Source organism: Cynocephalus volans, chromosome 8 (assembly GCF_027409185.1).
Source record: "Cynocephalus volans isolate mCynVol1 chromosome 8, mCynVol1.pri, whole genome shotgun sequence".
In the NCBI taxonomy this organism is placed as follows: Eukaryota; Metazoa; Chordata; class Mammalia; order Dermoptera; family Cynocephalidae; genus Cynocephalus; species Cynocephalus volans.
Genome location: NC_084467.1, coordinates 64,520,001 through 64,536,350, shown reverse-complemented (window position 1 = coordinate 64,536,350; position 16,350 = coordinate 64,520,001). Strand labels below are relative to the sequence as shown.

General features: G+C 36.6%; 1 protein-coding gene across 1 annotated transcript in view; it reads right to left on the bottom strand.

Annotated features, from left to right (window-relative positions):
• Positions 1–16,350, bottom strand: part of TNNI3K (TNNI3 interacting kinase) — a 291,813-nt gene that overhangs the window by 106,072 nt on the left and 169,391 nt on the right. Inside the window, exons 18-19 of the mRNA XM_063104384.1 lie at positions 891–943; positions 510–562 (exon numbers count right to left, since the gene is read on the bottom strand). Coding sequence (XP_062960454.1) covers positions 510–562; positions 891–943 — 106 coding nt within the window. The remainder of the gene's footprint in view (positions 1–509; positions 563–890; positions 944–16,350) is intronic.

Below are 16,350 nucleotides of genomic sequence, written 5' to 3'. Positions count from 1 at the left end.
GGAGTGAATTTAATTGCAGATATTTTGAGTACACTTATCCTTGCCTCAGATGTTATAATTTATATTTTACTTCAACATTAATACTTGGTTATACCACCTATTGCCTTATAATGTTAAAGTGGAGAACAATGAATAGTTAATAGATGTTGGTGAACTACTAATTTTATAGTTAGTTACCTATTAAATGTTAACTCTACTACTTAATAAGATGATCTAAATACAAAAGCCAATTATCCCTGCCTGTCATGTACTTTTTAGTTGTATTTGAAACATTTTCTATATTATTTTATTCATAACATATTTCAAATGTATATCTTATCTACTTCTCTACCAGAGCCTTGAAATAGTTATTTTGGGGGCTAACTGAAAATAAAAACATAAAACATTATCCTGCCACTGAGACAAAGACATTTCTTCCAGTTAAAGCTGCTCTCATCTTACTTCCTCTCATGCTGCATTTACACATTTTAATTGCTTTATAATTATAGGAAACACAAGCAGCAGCAAACCCCAGGTTGTTTTGTCATGTTGTCTTCATCCAGAGACTGTAAAAATCTTGATTCTGAGAGAAAGAGAAAACAAATTTATGTCAAAGGAAATATCTCAAAACCAAGGTCAAAGATCACAGCTAAAATTTTGAAACCTTAAGAAACCTCTGTCTGATTCAAATTCTCACTTCCTTTCTCTTAGCTGGGAATATCAGAGAGGAAAAAAACTAAAAATAAATGACATACTTTCAAAATTCAGGGTCATTGAAATTTGAGTGACTTAGAGAAGTATCGCTATCAGTGTTAAATCCATTTTCAGATTCATTAGGCAACATCAGACACCAACTAAAGAATGAAGAAAGAAACTGATTTCACTCAGACTATTACTCCTGGAAATCTTACCTCCAAAATCAGCCACCACTGCATGCCCATCCTCATAGAGAAGAATATTGTGACTGTGAAAAAAGTAGACTTTGAATAAGCTTTACTATTTCAAAATGTGATTTGCCCCTCAAGGAAGAGAGCAATAGTCATCATTTGTTTACCCCAGGGACCAAATGGGTTCCAAAAGGCTAACTCTCATTTCCTTAGTTTTGCTATTTCAAAAGAGATATTTACCAAATGTGATCATGTTCTATCCAGCATTGAAATTATAAAGAATTCCTATTTTAGACAAATTCTCTAAACTTGTCAAAAAGACTCATTAGCTGAAGGTCAGTTTTTCAGCTCCTTGAGGCTCATTTGATTATAGGCAAAGAATAAAAGGCATTGTGGCATATTAGAGTCAGAGTGAGAGAATCAACTTGCTGGAACCCTAGGCACAATGATAGTTCAAACGAAGGCCTGAAATGAATACAGCAAAAGGATTCTTTATGGAAAATGTCTAGGACAATCTATTCTAGCTACTATCTCAGGACAAAGGAGAGTTTTTAAGTCCTGTGACATGATGTCAACTAAACCACTTAAGGTTTTGAGGAAAGTACAAAGGCCACCAAAGTCTCTCTCCCAACCCTGAATTCAAATTAGATTAAGAGGAGTGTCAGAGATCAAAATAAGGAAAATGCCATTACTTTTTAGTCCTAAGTCCAGTACAATATTGAATTATTTATACGATTGCTTTCTGATATTGACTTGAGCTTTATAAGAAAGTTATTTTTGAACTTCTCTTGTATGGTTAATGATTTTTGTGTTTAGAGTATAGACTTAATCTTCAACTACAGAAAATGTAAAATATATTCAAAGTTACTTTTCTTGGAGTAGCACAGTGTAGAAATATTAGAGGGTGTCAAAACAGGAATCTTCAAGATGCTGTCTTAAACCACAAATTACCAATTGATACATTGATGAGAATGAAACTGTCATGTCAAAGAACTCTATAGCATGAGGAGCTCTCTGGAAGTTCAAGTGCAAAAAGAAAAGTGTGTCTAAATGTTACCACTAGATTCGTTTGATTGATTTGGGGGAGTTTCAATACCACGATCCCTTGGCCTATCAGGGAATGAGTGTTACATTTCACATATATCATTTAAACACATACTGAGCATGGATTCGCCAATCATATTAAAATTATATATAGCACCCTGTCTACTATTTTATTGTTAATTCCAATTGTTCATCTAGAACAGTAGTCATCAAAACCTTTTTAGCACATAACCTTAATATATAAAACAGATTTGCAAATGGAGTTGCTCTAGTTAAACATAGGAATGGGCTTAACAGAACCCTGCTTAACATTCTCTTTTTCTAACATTGTAGCTATTAAGGCAATGACTCAAAACCATGGATCTAGGGAAGCCTCAAATAAGTTGTACTTCTAGGGCATATTTTATTTATTCATTTGTTTGTTTAAACTTCTTTCAAAGTAAAAAATATATGTTACTAAGAGTGATTACACCAGCTAGCTGGAATTGGGGTGGAGTGTTTAGCAGAAATTTACCCCTCTATTAAAGAAATTTAAGTAAATTTGGTCACTGGGACAGCTGGCGCATTATGATATGACAGGCAGGTTATCTCAGAACGGAGGGATTGAGTCTTGTTCGTTGGTGTACCCCTAGCATTTTTGGCACACATAGGAGTATTCAATAAACATTGTTGAACAAATAAATACATGAAAAAAGCTAAAAATAGACCCAATTATTTCAGACAACAATCAGGGTTTAAAAGGCTGAAGATTGTATTATTCAGTCAGCAAGTACTTACTGAACACTGTTCATCAATCTATAAATAAATATTTAAAATTCAGAAAATATTAATCTGGAAAAGTCATTGAAGCTAACCTAGTTAAATTCTTTTAGTTCCTAGAGGAGTCCAAAGCTCAGAAAATTTAAATGTATCTATGGAGGCTATATAGGTAGTAGCATTGTGGGTTTATAATTCGATTCATCTAGGTTATAATCTTAGATATTAGAACAGTTCCTGACAAATAGTAGGCAATCAACAGATATATATGTTATGAATCATCTTTGGGTCATACACCCAAAGCTTGATATTTACTTTCCTCACATTATTACGGCACTGCAGGAGATGCAAGTAAACGAGTTATGGATTTCATAATCAAGGAATTTATAATATGCTGGTGAAAACAAAGATGAATGTTTTAAAAGAAGATAATGGAGGTTAAAGAAAGGGATTAGCTTTGAAGTGAGAATTGAAGGACAGTCAGTTAGGAAGCGTATAAATATGTGCTGAAACTTTGTCATGTGCCAGGAAATTTCCTATGCACTGGGATTTAGGGGTGAACATGACAGGCAAAGGCTGAGCTTACATTTGAATGAGGAGGAGATGAGGCAGGAAGAGACAAAGGGGAAAAGAATTCTAGATTGGGGAAGATCTTGGCAAAAGGCAAGAGTTGGGAATGTGTGTAGTATGTAACAGGAATTATAATAAAGAATGTACTTTCTAAATTGGAGAGTACACGCTGGAAAATAATGAGGGGATATTCTGGTGGATTGAGAAGGGATTAGAAATCCAGAGAGTATTTCTGGACTTGATGCAGGTGGTAATAAGGAGCTAGCACAGGTTTTTATGCACAGAGAATAATACCTGGAAAGTAGAGAGACTGGTATTCAGAAATAATTTTAGGCTGTAGTCATCAAAAGACTAAAGTAGAAAGGTAGAGTAAGAAACACAAAACAGATAGAGTGAATCCATCTAAACATCTGAGAGAAGTACCTAGATCTGGTAACAGTTTAGATACAGAGGATAACAGAAAACAAACAAACAAATAACCAAGAATAACCTTTAAAATTCTGGTTTGGGCTTTTCAGCTATGAAGCAATGGTATATCTAATGAGAAAGCATGAAAATTTTCATAAAAAGTATAGTGGTTGACTTGGGAGGCTGTGGAACCTAGCTAAAGTCAAATTCATACTTGTCAAGATTAGACTCACCAAATAAATAACTATGTATGACTTTAAGGTAATGAGACTGAAATCAACAAGCTAAATTGAAATAAATCCAATCTGTCTTTGCACCACCAAGACGCAGCAGGCAAAGACTGACTTTCCACCCCTCCAGAGCCTGGTTGAGTATCAGGCTCTTGAGGGAAAATATAGTGAACGAAGCACAGTCACTGGGATGTAGGCCAGGTGTAAGAAGAGTGTCTGTGTCAGGGAGACTATCCTCAGGATCAGAAGAGAAAAGTAAAAGAGGGGTGATGAGAATTCTGAGACTCTTTTCTCCCCAAAAGACCCCCTGTGAGGTTCACTTTATCTATTTGCTTTTCTATACATCTGGGGAGAGGCAGTCTTCTGTTACATGTGACACTACAGACCACCTTCATGCACATGCTAACATTTGGTGGAAACAGCTCTGTGAGTCAGACCCTTTTGATTTGAATTTGACAGATAAGCAAACTTGTCAGTAACTGAGCTGACACTTCAGCCAAGTCCTACCACCTGGGGACAAGGAATTGAAGAGAAGTAAGATGTAAGTTACACTGAATGAAGGAGGAAAATGGTGAACATATACTGTAATACACAAGCATGTACACATAAGCCGTGCACACACAGAGACTTGCATTCTAAACTCCCAGAAACATCTTTAAAGGTGAAGTGTCACCAAGGAATACTCTCCTGATAGCAGCGAGCTTAGTAAAGGTCACTGAAAGAAGTAGAGAAAAGTCAAGAAGTCCTTCATTCTTACAGTAATTTTTGGCATTTCTGGATTTAACATTGTGATTGTATCTAAACAAGCATGATTCTAAATGGCCATGCTGTTTGCTAAATTGTAATTTTGTGGTGTCAAGTGAGACTTAAGCTCAGAAGCCAGCTGCTTACTGCATGAGCCTGCTGGTCAACCTTGCAGCGCCTTTGGTCATCCTGTTTTACAGGAGAAGCTATGTGCTAGGATGGTGTTTACCAACATGGGGACTTGAACAAATCCCCACATTTTACTGTAACTTATCTCTTCTCATTTCTTGCCTCTTCTTCTCCTCAATTTCTTGCCGCCAGAGGGGACTTGGTCTGAACTGCTAGCTCAACCAGTTACTGACACGGTTTACTCTCTCTGAGGGGAAGCCGAAGTCCTGTGCTGGAACCTGCAGTGCACGCCTTCAGAGAGACTACAGTCTGAATGGGGATGACATGAAATGTAAACTAAAAGAAAGAAACATCGTCACACATAATGTAGAACTTAAAGTGGTTTTCACTTTGAGAGACCTGGACAAGAACACAGTGAATGTAAGAATTAATTATGAAAAAGATCATTAACCAAGTATGAGAAACGGTCTTAAGAAATAGGAGGGACAGGAGGTAGTATGTAGGAAAAGGACCTAGAATTAGAAACCAGTGCTCAATACCTAGTTTTTGCGGTTACTAGTCCTGTGATTTTGGATAATTGTAATATTTTAACTTTTTGAGACTTTTTTCCTCATCTTTAAAAATCGTGAGAGGAATAAAGGAAATTAAAAGAGATAACAGAATTTTGTAAAGTGTGAAATGCTAAATAGGCATTGGCTGTTATTAACACACATAGGACATAGCTTACAGTGTTTACACGACTTAAATACAAACGCACTTTGTAAACTCTAAAGCCATCCATACGCATGTTAGATATTATGTGAGACTTGTGGAAGCAAAATGACTTCCTGACTCAAAACCCACAATAGAAACTGACTTTATTATGGAATATTTCAACTCACTCTTAGCCCTAGAGAATCTCTTCTCCTTCCACTCTCATTGTCTAATTCTGCAAAACTACTGCTGCTTTGATTGAATGACTGCATTTCACCTAAAGGAATCTTTGTTCCCCTGACTGCACTGATGCCACAGCATTTGGACTTGGCTCTAGCTTTGTCTTTTACCATGAAGCAAATGATTTGAGTCAATTGTTTATGTAACAGAAGTGAGTATTTATCTCTTTGAAGTGTCTGTTCCTCACAGATTACTCCACAATAAAGTTCTTTTAACCTTAACAATGCACACACTTAGCAGAATACAAAATATAACTGAGGGCAGGATTTACTTCATCCAACCAAGTGATGTGAATAGAATCCGTGCTCTGACCTTCAGTTCTTTCTTCCTCAGTGACACAGTTCACTTTCAGAAAAGAATAAGCTGTTTGCAATGTGAGATGTGTGTGTGTGTGTGTGTGTGTTTAAATCTTTTAAGTGTTTTCTCCAGTTTTCTTTTAACCAAAAGTGAATGGAAGTTAAATTCTGCTGCTTCCTTTGTACAAAAGAAAATTTTCTCCAACCTCAGAACTGAATTAATTTAATGAAGTCATTATGTAAGGATCATGAGTCTTTTCATTTTAATTGCCTGTATTGAAAATTTACCTAAAGTGCTCAAATGATTCATAATCAGTTGGTTATGCACTGTAGTCCAATACTAATTGTCACTATTAATCAGACTGGCCTGATTATTAGACCATTTTCCCATTGCAGTTTTCTTCCAGAGCTGGACTGAAGTTCGTGGTAGCCTTAGAAGGATCAAGGTGACTTGCTACCATTAAGAGTTTTTTTTAGGTCACTTAAAAATGCATAAATATTAATTCTTTTTTTCTGAATTATAGAGCCATGTAATTGCCTGTGTCAGTTGTTACTAACAAACACTAGTTTAAGGACACCATGGCCAACCTCTCAGTGTCCTTATTTGAAGAGATGACAGTCCCAGAACTGTAAACCTAATAACACAACTGCAGTGCATCCCAGTCTTCCTATAAGCCACTGTTTTCTGATGTATCTCTGAAGGTGATTAACTGACATGATTAAAGACACATGGCTGTTGGCATGCCTGGAAGCCTTCCAAGGGTTAAATCAGTGGAAGCAATTAGGCTTCATTTTCAATCTCATCACACTGTGAAAGTCATTAGTTTACAAACACATCTATCTGACAAGCAATCATTCAGATCTGATGCTGAGGAGTCCTGAATATGCCAGCTGCCACATTTTGTTTGTGGAGCTACGTGATAGCTCAGGACTCTCTTCTTACTATAGACCTCTCTCTGGTAGTCCCACCTCAGTGACCTTCAGGATAGGCAACCACATCGTTTACTTCTCTTGAGCTTCCCTTGAAAACCCCTCCTGAAGCTTTGCCACTGGCAAACTCAATGGGATCCCTGAGTATGGCATGGGACTCTCATACCCTGAACTGCTTCCAATTCGTTTCAAGTATAATGCAAGGTGCTGACTAGACTCTTGAAGTGTGCGCAATTCACTTCTACTTACTTTCCAGCTTTGTGTTCTTTCCTAAAAAAATACCTCTGAGTCATCTAGATTAGCTTCTTGTAGTCACAGATATACTCTCATATGCTCTCTTTTTTGGCCTCTTTCTGCTTCTTATTTTATCTATCTCTGCTTCTTACATACTTAGGTAACAACTGCTGCTGGGGATCCTGGGTTTGAGCACCAGGATAATGGAGACAGTGCATTTGAACTCAGAGACCTTACTGATATCTCCTTATTTGTGTATGTTATGTGTTGACCAGACCCTCAGGAACTACTTGAAACTCCCTCATATTTTGGGCTGCACATTTTGTGTAACATCAGAAATCACATACATTGCTTCATAGCCAAATAAAATCTCTCCTTACATTATTGACGCCTCCTTGTACCTTGGGGCTTAACATAAACTACCCCAGAACTCCTACCATGTCCAAAAGACACTTTGTTGTTATTTTGAAAGATAAATAAACCCTCTAGAAGTTTATTCTTTAGATTTTATTTTATCAGGACACCCCCACCTTGTCAAGGGCCAGAGAACCCCAAGCCTAGGTTTCCCTACTAATCTATTTGGAGGCAGTTCTTCATTAAAAATAAGAACTGTAATTTTATTTTTTCATGATGCCAGAAAGTGTTTGGCTTCATACTGACTGACTTGAGATACTTTGTATCTACCCTTTGTTCTTTAGAAAATACACACAGGGGAAAGCCATGCTGATGGTACAGTAGCTCCCAAAACTCATTCGGGAATAGCAATATACAGCTCTTGGACATAATCTAGGTAAGAGAGAAGAAATTTACCAAAAGCCCCATATCATGAACTTCTAAACACTGAGAGCCTACTTTCAGTGAACTCTTGGAAACCATGGAAACAGAAAACTCCAATAAATGCAAAGGATTGCAGAGCCTTGACTTTTCCTAAAACAAACTTCAGTCTGTCAGTAGAAGTATATTTGAAGGCTTACCTCTAAAGCTACTGGATTTGTCCCATTGCCAGTGGGATTGAAGAGGTGGATTATGAGATTTGTATTGTGGTTAAACCCATTTATTAAGGGTAATGTGAAAAAACTCATACTCTTCACTTACTATTTGCTCAGCACCATGAAATGCAAGTAGAAGAGTTCTAATGACCAAATAAATCTAACCACACACACAATTGATTTTGAGGCTTCTATGAGTAAGCACCCTAGAATCAACAAGCAAGTATAATTTCCATTTCTGTGTATGGCTACAGTTATTTCTTATAAATCTCAACAGTGTATAATCTTATGAGGAATCTTAGGTATGTAAACCACAAAAATGGAACATTTTTGAATGCTCCAATTTTGAATGCATTATACTTGAAACAAATTGGAAGCAGGTGACAATCAAGGTAATATCACAGGAGATGAAAGCTCTGAATTCATTATATATGATTTACTTTATTTTAATGTAAAATTGGGAAAGGGGAGAAGAATATTTGAAAACATCAAATTGACTATATTTTCTTCAGGGTCAAACTTTTTTCTTTAACTCATGCATGGATGAGCAGAGGCTTTTGACTTCAGACAGTTGGTTGTGAAACCTAGATTTGGAGGTCTCAGGAGGACAGTATGGGAGAATTTTTTCTTCAAAGCACATAGTCAAACTTTTAAAGAATAAAGAAAATGGCAAAAGATATATGACACCCAAGTATAGAAAAGTAATAATTAGCTAATCTGTTTATTAAAATAAAATCACCAAAGCAAAAGAATCAAAGAAGTTTCCAACTTTTGCTCTTCCACTGTCACTTAAATACTGCTTCCTGGCTACTTTTATGAATACACAGTTTTGAGTATACTAAACACTATACGGTCCCCATGCAAACCTCACTGTGTATGTAAGCCCTGAAATGCACTGGACATTTATATGTGATGAGGGAACACAAATCTTCCAAGACAAAAGACAGGCAGGAAAATAATGTGAACGTCTATGTCACAGAAATCTGGGGGACTTAGATAGGAGTATAGCAAGCAATGTTTTAGAGTTGGAAGGGATATTAGAGATTATTAAATGATGTCTTATTCTATAAAGGAAGAATTTGGAGAGCTTTGTTTTTTCCAAAACCACTAACAAATCTCTTGACTAATAACTGTTTTTTTTTCCTGCACCACCTACTTCCTTTTCACTGAATTCTGAGTATCCAAGCATGTCTCCAGCCTATGTTAAGTGTGGCGATACAGATGTGAAAGGTGCCAACTACTTGTATCATGGTGTCTACCTGTATCACAAAGTGCAATAGGACTCTTCTCACCCACATTTAAGAAATCTGATCCAAGAATAACTCTTTGGCAATGTGCCAGGGACTTTCTGAGCATCTATTGAACACTCAGACATAAAAGGTCTATTAATGTCCTCTATCTCTGCATGTTAAAATGAAATCCTAGGCACTAATGGGGAAGTTGGGGGGAAGAGAGAGAAGCAAGGCCAGAGATAGGAGAGAATAAGACATGTACAAAAGATAAGCAAGAGAAGGAAAATCTTGTGAGTTCAGCATGGCAGACACCACTGACATATGGCATGCCAAGTTTCCCGTTAAAAGATCCTGAAGTAGGTGTACACGTGCTGAGCAGATGAGAGCTGAGCTTAAAAATAATAACAGCTGAGAGGAGGACTGGGCTTTATCAACAAATAAGGTTTTCCGTATTAAGCTGAACAGCCTCGGACTTGGGTAACTCCAAGAGAGGGGGCGAGGTGAGGCGGCTCTATCTCTGACAGGCAGAAGCTTTGCTCCTGCAGAGCTTGACCTCTAAGAAGTGTTTCCTTCTAGGCTCTCAGAATGAGCCAAAATGAGTGTTTACAAAAACATGTCTTCAGGGGAATTTGTTTGCAGCTCCTTGGGAAGCAGGGATTTGTAGGTAACTCAGGAAAGTAAACCGCTTACCTACTAGACTAATCTGAACCTATGACTTTTACTACGGTATCTTCATCCCCACTTAGTGAACGCAGGGAGACTTAAGTGCCCATGTCTCTGCAAAATGGCAGGTTAAAAATGTACTTAGTCCTACATGCCTTTCATCAAGGACATTTTGAAAATTCAAAAGAAATGAACAAATTTTTTTTTTTTTTTTTAATTCACTGAACTATTCAGTGTCTCTTCAGTTGCTGAGAAGAGCTGTGGATTTTTTTTCAAGACACTAGATGGACTATCCCTGTGGGATAGAAGTATTAGTCAGAGGAATGTATGTTATCAACCATGACGGTTTAGGGCTATTTTAGCTGTAACCCTTTGTCAATGCTGTATGACTGTCCCCAGAATACCCTTGGCTTCTTGCTTCTCTCCTTCCCTTTGTTCATGTTGTCTCCTCCAAGTTTTAATTCATTTCCAACTTTTCCTCTAAATAAATATCCCCAGTTTTCAAGACCCTGCTCGGTAATCTCTTCTCATTCTGGTGTTCACAGCATTTGTTCCCAATAAGATTATAAGCTCCACAGGAGCAAGAACAATGAGCCACGGGAATTTTTGGTGACCAATAAACTCTTATTAAATTAAAATTTCTTCTTGACACTGGAGGAGTAGAGAGCATGAAAAAATGGAAATAATGGGGAAATTTTATGGGGTGGTTTTATTCAGCAGCAACTTTTTCTAAACTCCATAGAATCAAATTCTGTAGTTACTCAGACCAAATCGTTGTTTCATATTTTCTGTAAAGATCCATATTTTTAACTTGAAATAAACTCTCTGAGACTTAAAACCTTAATTTCCCGTTTTTAGTCTTACTCCTGGCAAATTCTTATTTGTAAGTTTTCTATATATTCAATATTTACCCCCAAAATATATGAGTAATATTTATTTGGCTTCTACACATTGCAGGATATTGTATAGGACACAGCTTCCCAATAAATTCGCCTTTCCAGTAAAGATAAGGAAATGAGCTGAATAAACACTAATTCATAACTCAGACCCCTCTGCCTGAAGCTATTTACTCCTCTCCTCATGTGCTACCTGGCCAACTCATTCCTAGCCTGGCGACAAGAACAAGCTTAAATCTTGCCTGCTTTTTGAAACCTTACCAAAATGTTCTAGCCCACAGCAGTGGCTCTGAGATTGAATACCTATAACATTGTGTTCAGTTTGATATATTTGGTACTTAGTATATTTTCTCTTTTCTTATTTTTTCCCTTATATATATATATCTCCTATTTCCCCGGGTAGATTAAAACTGTTCCTAAGCCACTTTGTTTCCTTTGCCTCCTAGGACTTGGCAAATTATACAGCAGATAAAGAAACACTGTGGTTATGCATAATCAATAGAGCTATTGATATAATATCTTGCTTCTTTACAAAGTAATCCTGTGAACAACATTCTATTTCTCTCCTCTTTACAGTCAATATTTTTAAAGGGTTTTCTATTTCGACGTCTGTACTGACTCACGTTTTTCAATCCACTACAGTCTCACTTTTTTTCCCTACCACCCCACTAAACCTCCTTTCCAATGTGAACTACTGTATTGCTAAATCTCATGGTCTCTTTGTATCATATAATACCAGTGAGCCCTCTTTCTTCTTGACCAAAGCTTGCTTCTCTTCTTTTAGTGCAGGATATCACTATGAATCAAGTTACCCAAATAAAAAACCAGGGGACCATCTTTGATTCCTCCCTCTTCTTCAACCCCCTTATAAAATGTCACTACATCCTATCAATTCTGTTTCCTAATATGTTCTAATTTGTCCATTATAGTTTTTAGGCATTGCTCGACTCAATAGTGAGCACTTAGCTACTACTTGACAAGTCAATAATCTAATAATTTATCTATTAACATCTCATTGGTATAAAAGAACTATCTATAGGAGATCTTTCAATGGTAGGGCATGGTGTTAGGTATCAGGTGATAATAATAATAAGTAACACTTACATATCATTATGTGCCATAGTTCTAAGTAATATATGTCAACCAGTTTAACTGTCATTGAACCCAATGAGGTAGATATAAATATTATATCATCTTAAACATGAAGAACTTGAATCACAGAAATGTTAAGCAACTTCCTTAAGGTAACACAGCTAGGTACTTTCAATTCCTCATCTCATTTAATCTCCACAATAGTCTTATACAATAGTATTAAATTTTATCTTTATAGTTGAAGAATTGAGGCTGAGAAGCTTAAAATAATTTTCCTAAAGACAAACATTTGATAAAAGTCAGAATTATGATTAGAATCTACATTTAGTTGGCTTCCAAACTCATTTACTTTCCTCCACACATCCTTTGACAGGGTCACATAGAATGGTTTAAGTAAAGTTAAATTAGAAAGTATGGCCTAAATTTCTAATCTGTTGCATTAATTTGGGAACATTTATTTTGTATATTGTTTTTAATGGAAGCAAAGAGAATGAGTATTAAAATAGTAAAGTCTATAAGTTAAAGATGTGCAAAAAAGGACATTTATTTAAAAACGATTACCAAGGAGAAAAGGCTGGGTCATGGCGAGAGAAAAGAAAAATGGACCAAATCAAAGAGAGAGGAGAGGTGTGTGTTGGGGGTAGGGGGTAAGAGAGTGGGGGTGGGAGTAGTGGTGGTGGAGGGGACCTATGGGACTTGGAGGAGGAGCTAAACTGAAGCACGAAAGTATGAATTGCCTTGATAGTGTTTAGAAAATCTAATGAGAATGTGTTAATAGAAAGTGTGACCTGTGACTAAACAGTTCAACTATATGCATATTTCATGATGACTTCTTTATGTGATCAGATTACTCATGAATCTATTAGCTGAAACAAAGCCAAAAGATACCCAATGATGATATACAAGTTTACCAGTAGCCTCTAAAACTTTGCATGCATCGTGAAAGTGACAAATGATTAGCATTCTAAAGATGTCCACAGGCTATCCATTATATTGTGGATACTTTGTATTTTTCACTTACCTAACACTACAGAACGCTGTGTTCCTAAAGAATCTACTGCGGGTTTGTTGTTGTTCTTGGTTCTTTGGGGTTTGGTTTTGATTTTCATATAGCTCTTCTACTTAACTCTACAGCAATGGAAACAACAATCTTATAAAGATTACCCTGTATAGTCAAGGAAACATATGCAAACCTCAATTTGAGTGCCTATTCTCCAGAAGATGGTGAGTTGGACTGGCCCTAACCTCAGGCATTGAAATTTGGTTAGAGAGCTCCTGTGGAATGTGGAATGAGTAAGGGACTGAGAACTGGAGTAATTGGTTTCAAATATCAGTGCTGCCATTTAGCTAACTGAGTGATTTGGGGGAAGAAATTAATTTACTGAACTTCAAATATCTGTTAGCATTGTGACTGTTTTTCTAAGTAAAGATTAAATGAAATAATACATGTGAAAAAAATTCATCTAGCATAAGTCTCACATACAGTGTTTTCTCAGTAAAGAAATAAATAATGGGAATGAAATGCCAGCATCAGAAAATATATTAGTTGGTTTCTCATAAGATAGACCAAGATTGGCAAATCAAACAAATGAGATATTCTTTACAGAATGATAAAAAATAATATACCTATACCTTCACTTTATGTCATGTAAAGGAGGATGTGTGAATAATCTTAAATACTGAGCAAAAGAATAAATAACCTTAGGTAGAAATTGCCTTAAGGCATTAGGTCTTCTAGAAGGCATGTTAACACTTTATGGTTCCAAAGACTGTGATTACCTATCTCAAAGGGGTTAATTTATCCCCTTGACAGAGTTTGGGTGTGTTGTCCCCACAAAGCTCAGGTCAAAATCTGATTCCTAACATGGCAGTGTTGGGAGCTGTTTGGGTCATAGGGGCTGATCCCTCATGAATAGATTAATACCCTGTGGGGGGTGAAGGGGTGGTTAGCAAGTTAGTTCCTTTGAGAGCTGGGTGTTTAAAAGTAGCCTAGCACCTCCTCCCACCTTGCTTCCTCTCACTTTTGTGATCTTCACCCACTTTTCTGCCATCAGTCAAAGCAGCCTGAGATAGCTGTCCCAGAATCATGAGCCAAATAAACCTCTTTTCCTTATAAATTACCCAGTTTCAGGTATCTTATTATAGCAATACAAAAAAGGACTAATATACCCCTTAATTTAAAAAGCCCTTTCTTAGGAGGAATAGGTTCCTTAGAAGCAGTGATTGCACCGAATAAAAAAATCAAAGTGACCTAGGGCCCCTGTTTCTTCTCTGACTACTAACATGCTACTCTTGGTTTTTCAAATTTTACTAAATTTGGAAAGAAGCTTTCAGAAAGTTGATAAACAAAGAGTTTGGTGATCCGGAGGGCATTCCATGTAAGAGTGCCTAGGGAGGTAGGCTACGCAATGGGCCTGAGGAGCCAGCACACGCCTCCCTCTACCACATGGCTTTGGCTTTTACCACTGCCAGCCTTTCAGGGGATGTAAGCCCTCTTATCTTTAGCAATCAGACCAAGCTACTTCTCCCTGTGAAGTCTCTACCAATTTTCTCATTTTACAATCATCTTTCTTTTTAGTTTAAACTCTTATGGGACTTATTCATGCTATAGTGAAGTAGAAAGAACAGTGGACTTAGATAAAAGATTTCTACTCTATTCCAGACCTATCAATAAAGTCTGTCTTAAATTTTTTTTTTTTTTTTTTACCTCAAATCACTTATCTCTTAGTATGTTACCTCAATTTCCCTTATCTCTAATAGCTATCTTGTTAGGTTATGGTAAGAATTAAACAATAAATCTGTAAGTCCTTGGTAATTTGCAAAGCGCTATATAAATGTAATAATTCAGCACTCATGTGTACCTCTGCACCCCCCACTCAGCTGTAAGCACCTTAACAGCATGAATCATCCTTTTTATGTCTTTACATTGACTTCAGGGATTAGAAGTTGGTGAAGTTTTTGTTTTGTTTTTTTACACACTGAACATCCAGTAAATATTGTTCATGCTGGCAGTGTTGTGGGGATTATCAAACATCAGGAAGAGCCTTTAAACTTCAGAGACTCATAAGAAAATCCCAGTAATTGCTCTTCCACCTCAAAGCAAATAGGTAATTGATGCTGACTATGGATAGAGGTAAATATGTTTAAGATAAGAAAAAGAGCAAAACTAATTAAAATTTCTGACAGTGCAGGTAAGAACAAAGCACTTTTTTTCCTTTTAAGGTGGCATGTAAATTTGAAATCAAACAATTACTTTCAAAGATTGATAAAAGTCACATTCCTAACTTCAAAGAGCTACCATGTGATAATGTTCTCTCTGACACTTACTACAGCTATTACTAAAACTGGCATCTGGGGAACATTGCATCTAAATGCCGACATTGCCTTGTTATGGCTTGAGTGGAGGCATGGCAGTTTGAATGCAGCTGCTTTATGACATGATAAAGAATTTTGAAGGCTGTGATGCTGTTTGCAGTGTCCTTTCCTGATAAAGTAATAGTGTGGGAGATGTATGTTGGTATTTGATAATTGTGAAAGCTTTGAGAAAGCTATGAGAGCTTGGCAAAACATAGCTGGCCAGAAAACCTCTTTGAAGTATTTCTCAAGCCCTGCACATATCCTCAAAGGCAAAGTGAAAGTCAAGGACGGCACTACAGAGAAGCAAATCCCAGCATCTTCCTCTGGCGGTCTTTCTCTGGAATCCTATGCTGTTCTTTTCTTCTTTTGTTTGAGCAATTAGATGAACAGGATGGATCATGTGAAATCTAAAATGTTTATTTTCAAACAATAGTTTCAAATGTATAAATTTAAGCATAGTAAATGATTTATTTGCAGCTTTGCTCCTCTAAATATATTAGGATTTCTTCCACCTATTTTCTGATTTACACCTACACAGATTTCTACCTGTCTGGTAGTTACACAGCATGAAAATGCATACAACTTATTTATTCATTCATTGCATTCCTATATATTAAAGGATCAAAATGCACATGTCCCCTAAACTTTTTTTATCTTTTCTCCTGACTGCTATGCCTGTTGATTTAATTCTCTCTTTGGATTCTTATTATTTTCTATTTTGACGTACGGCCGTTTATTTTGTTTCATACCCTCCTAAGATATTATGAAATCTTTGAGTACAATATATGTCTTAATTATCTTTATACTTAACGTGGTGCCTGGCACATCACAGTCATTCCCGAAATGTGTATTTAAAGAACAAATGAAAGACTATTTAGCTTTTGTCATCCATTTTCATTTGTTATGTTTCTTTGATGATATTCTATGTAGGTTATCAAAATTTTCTGTCTGGGAGCAGAAAACTGGGGGAAACCTTTTGCC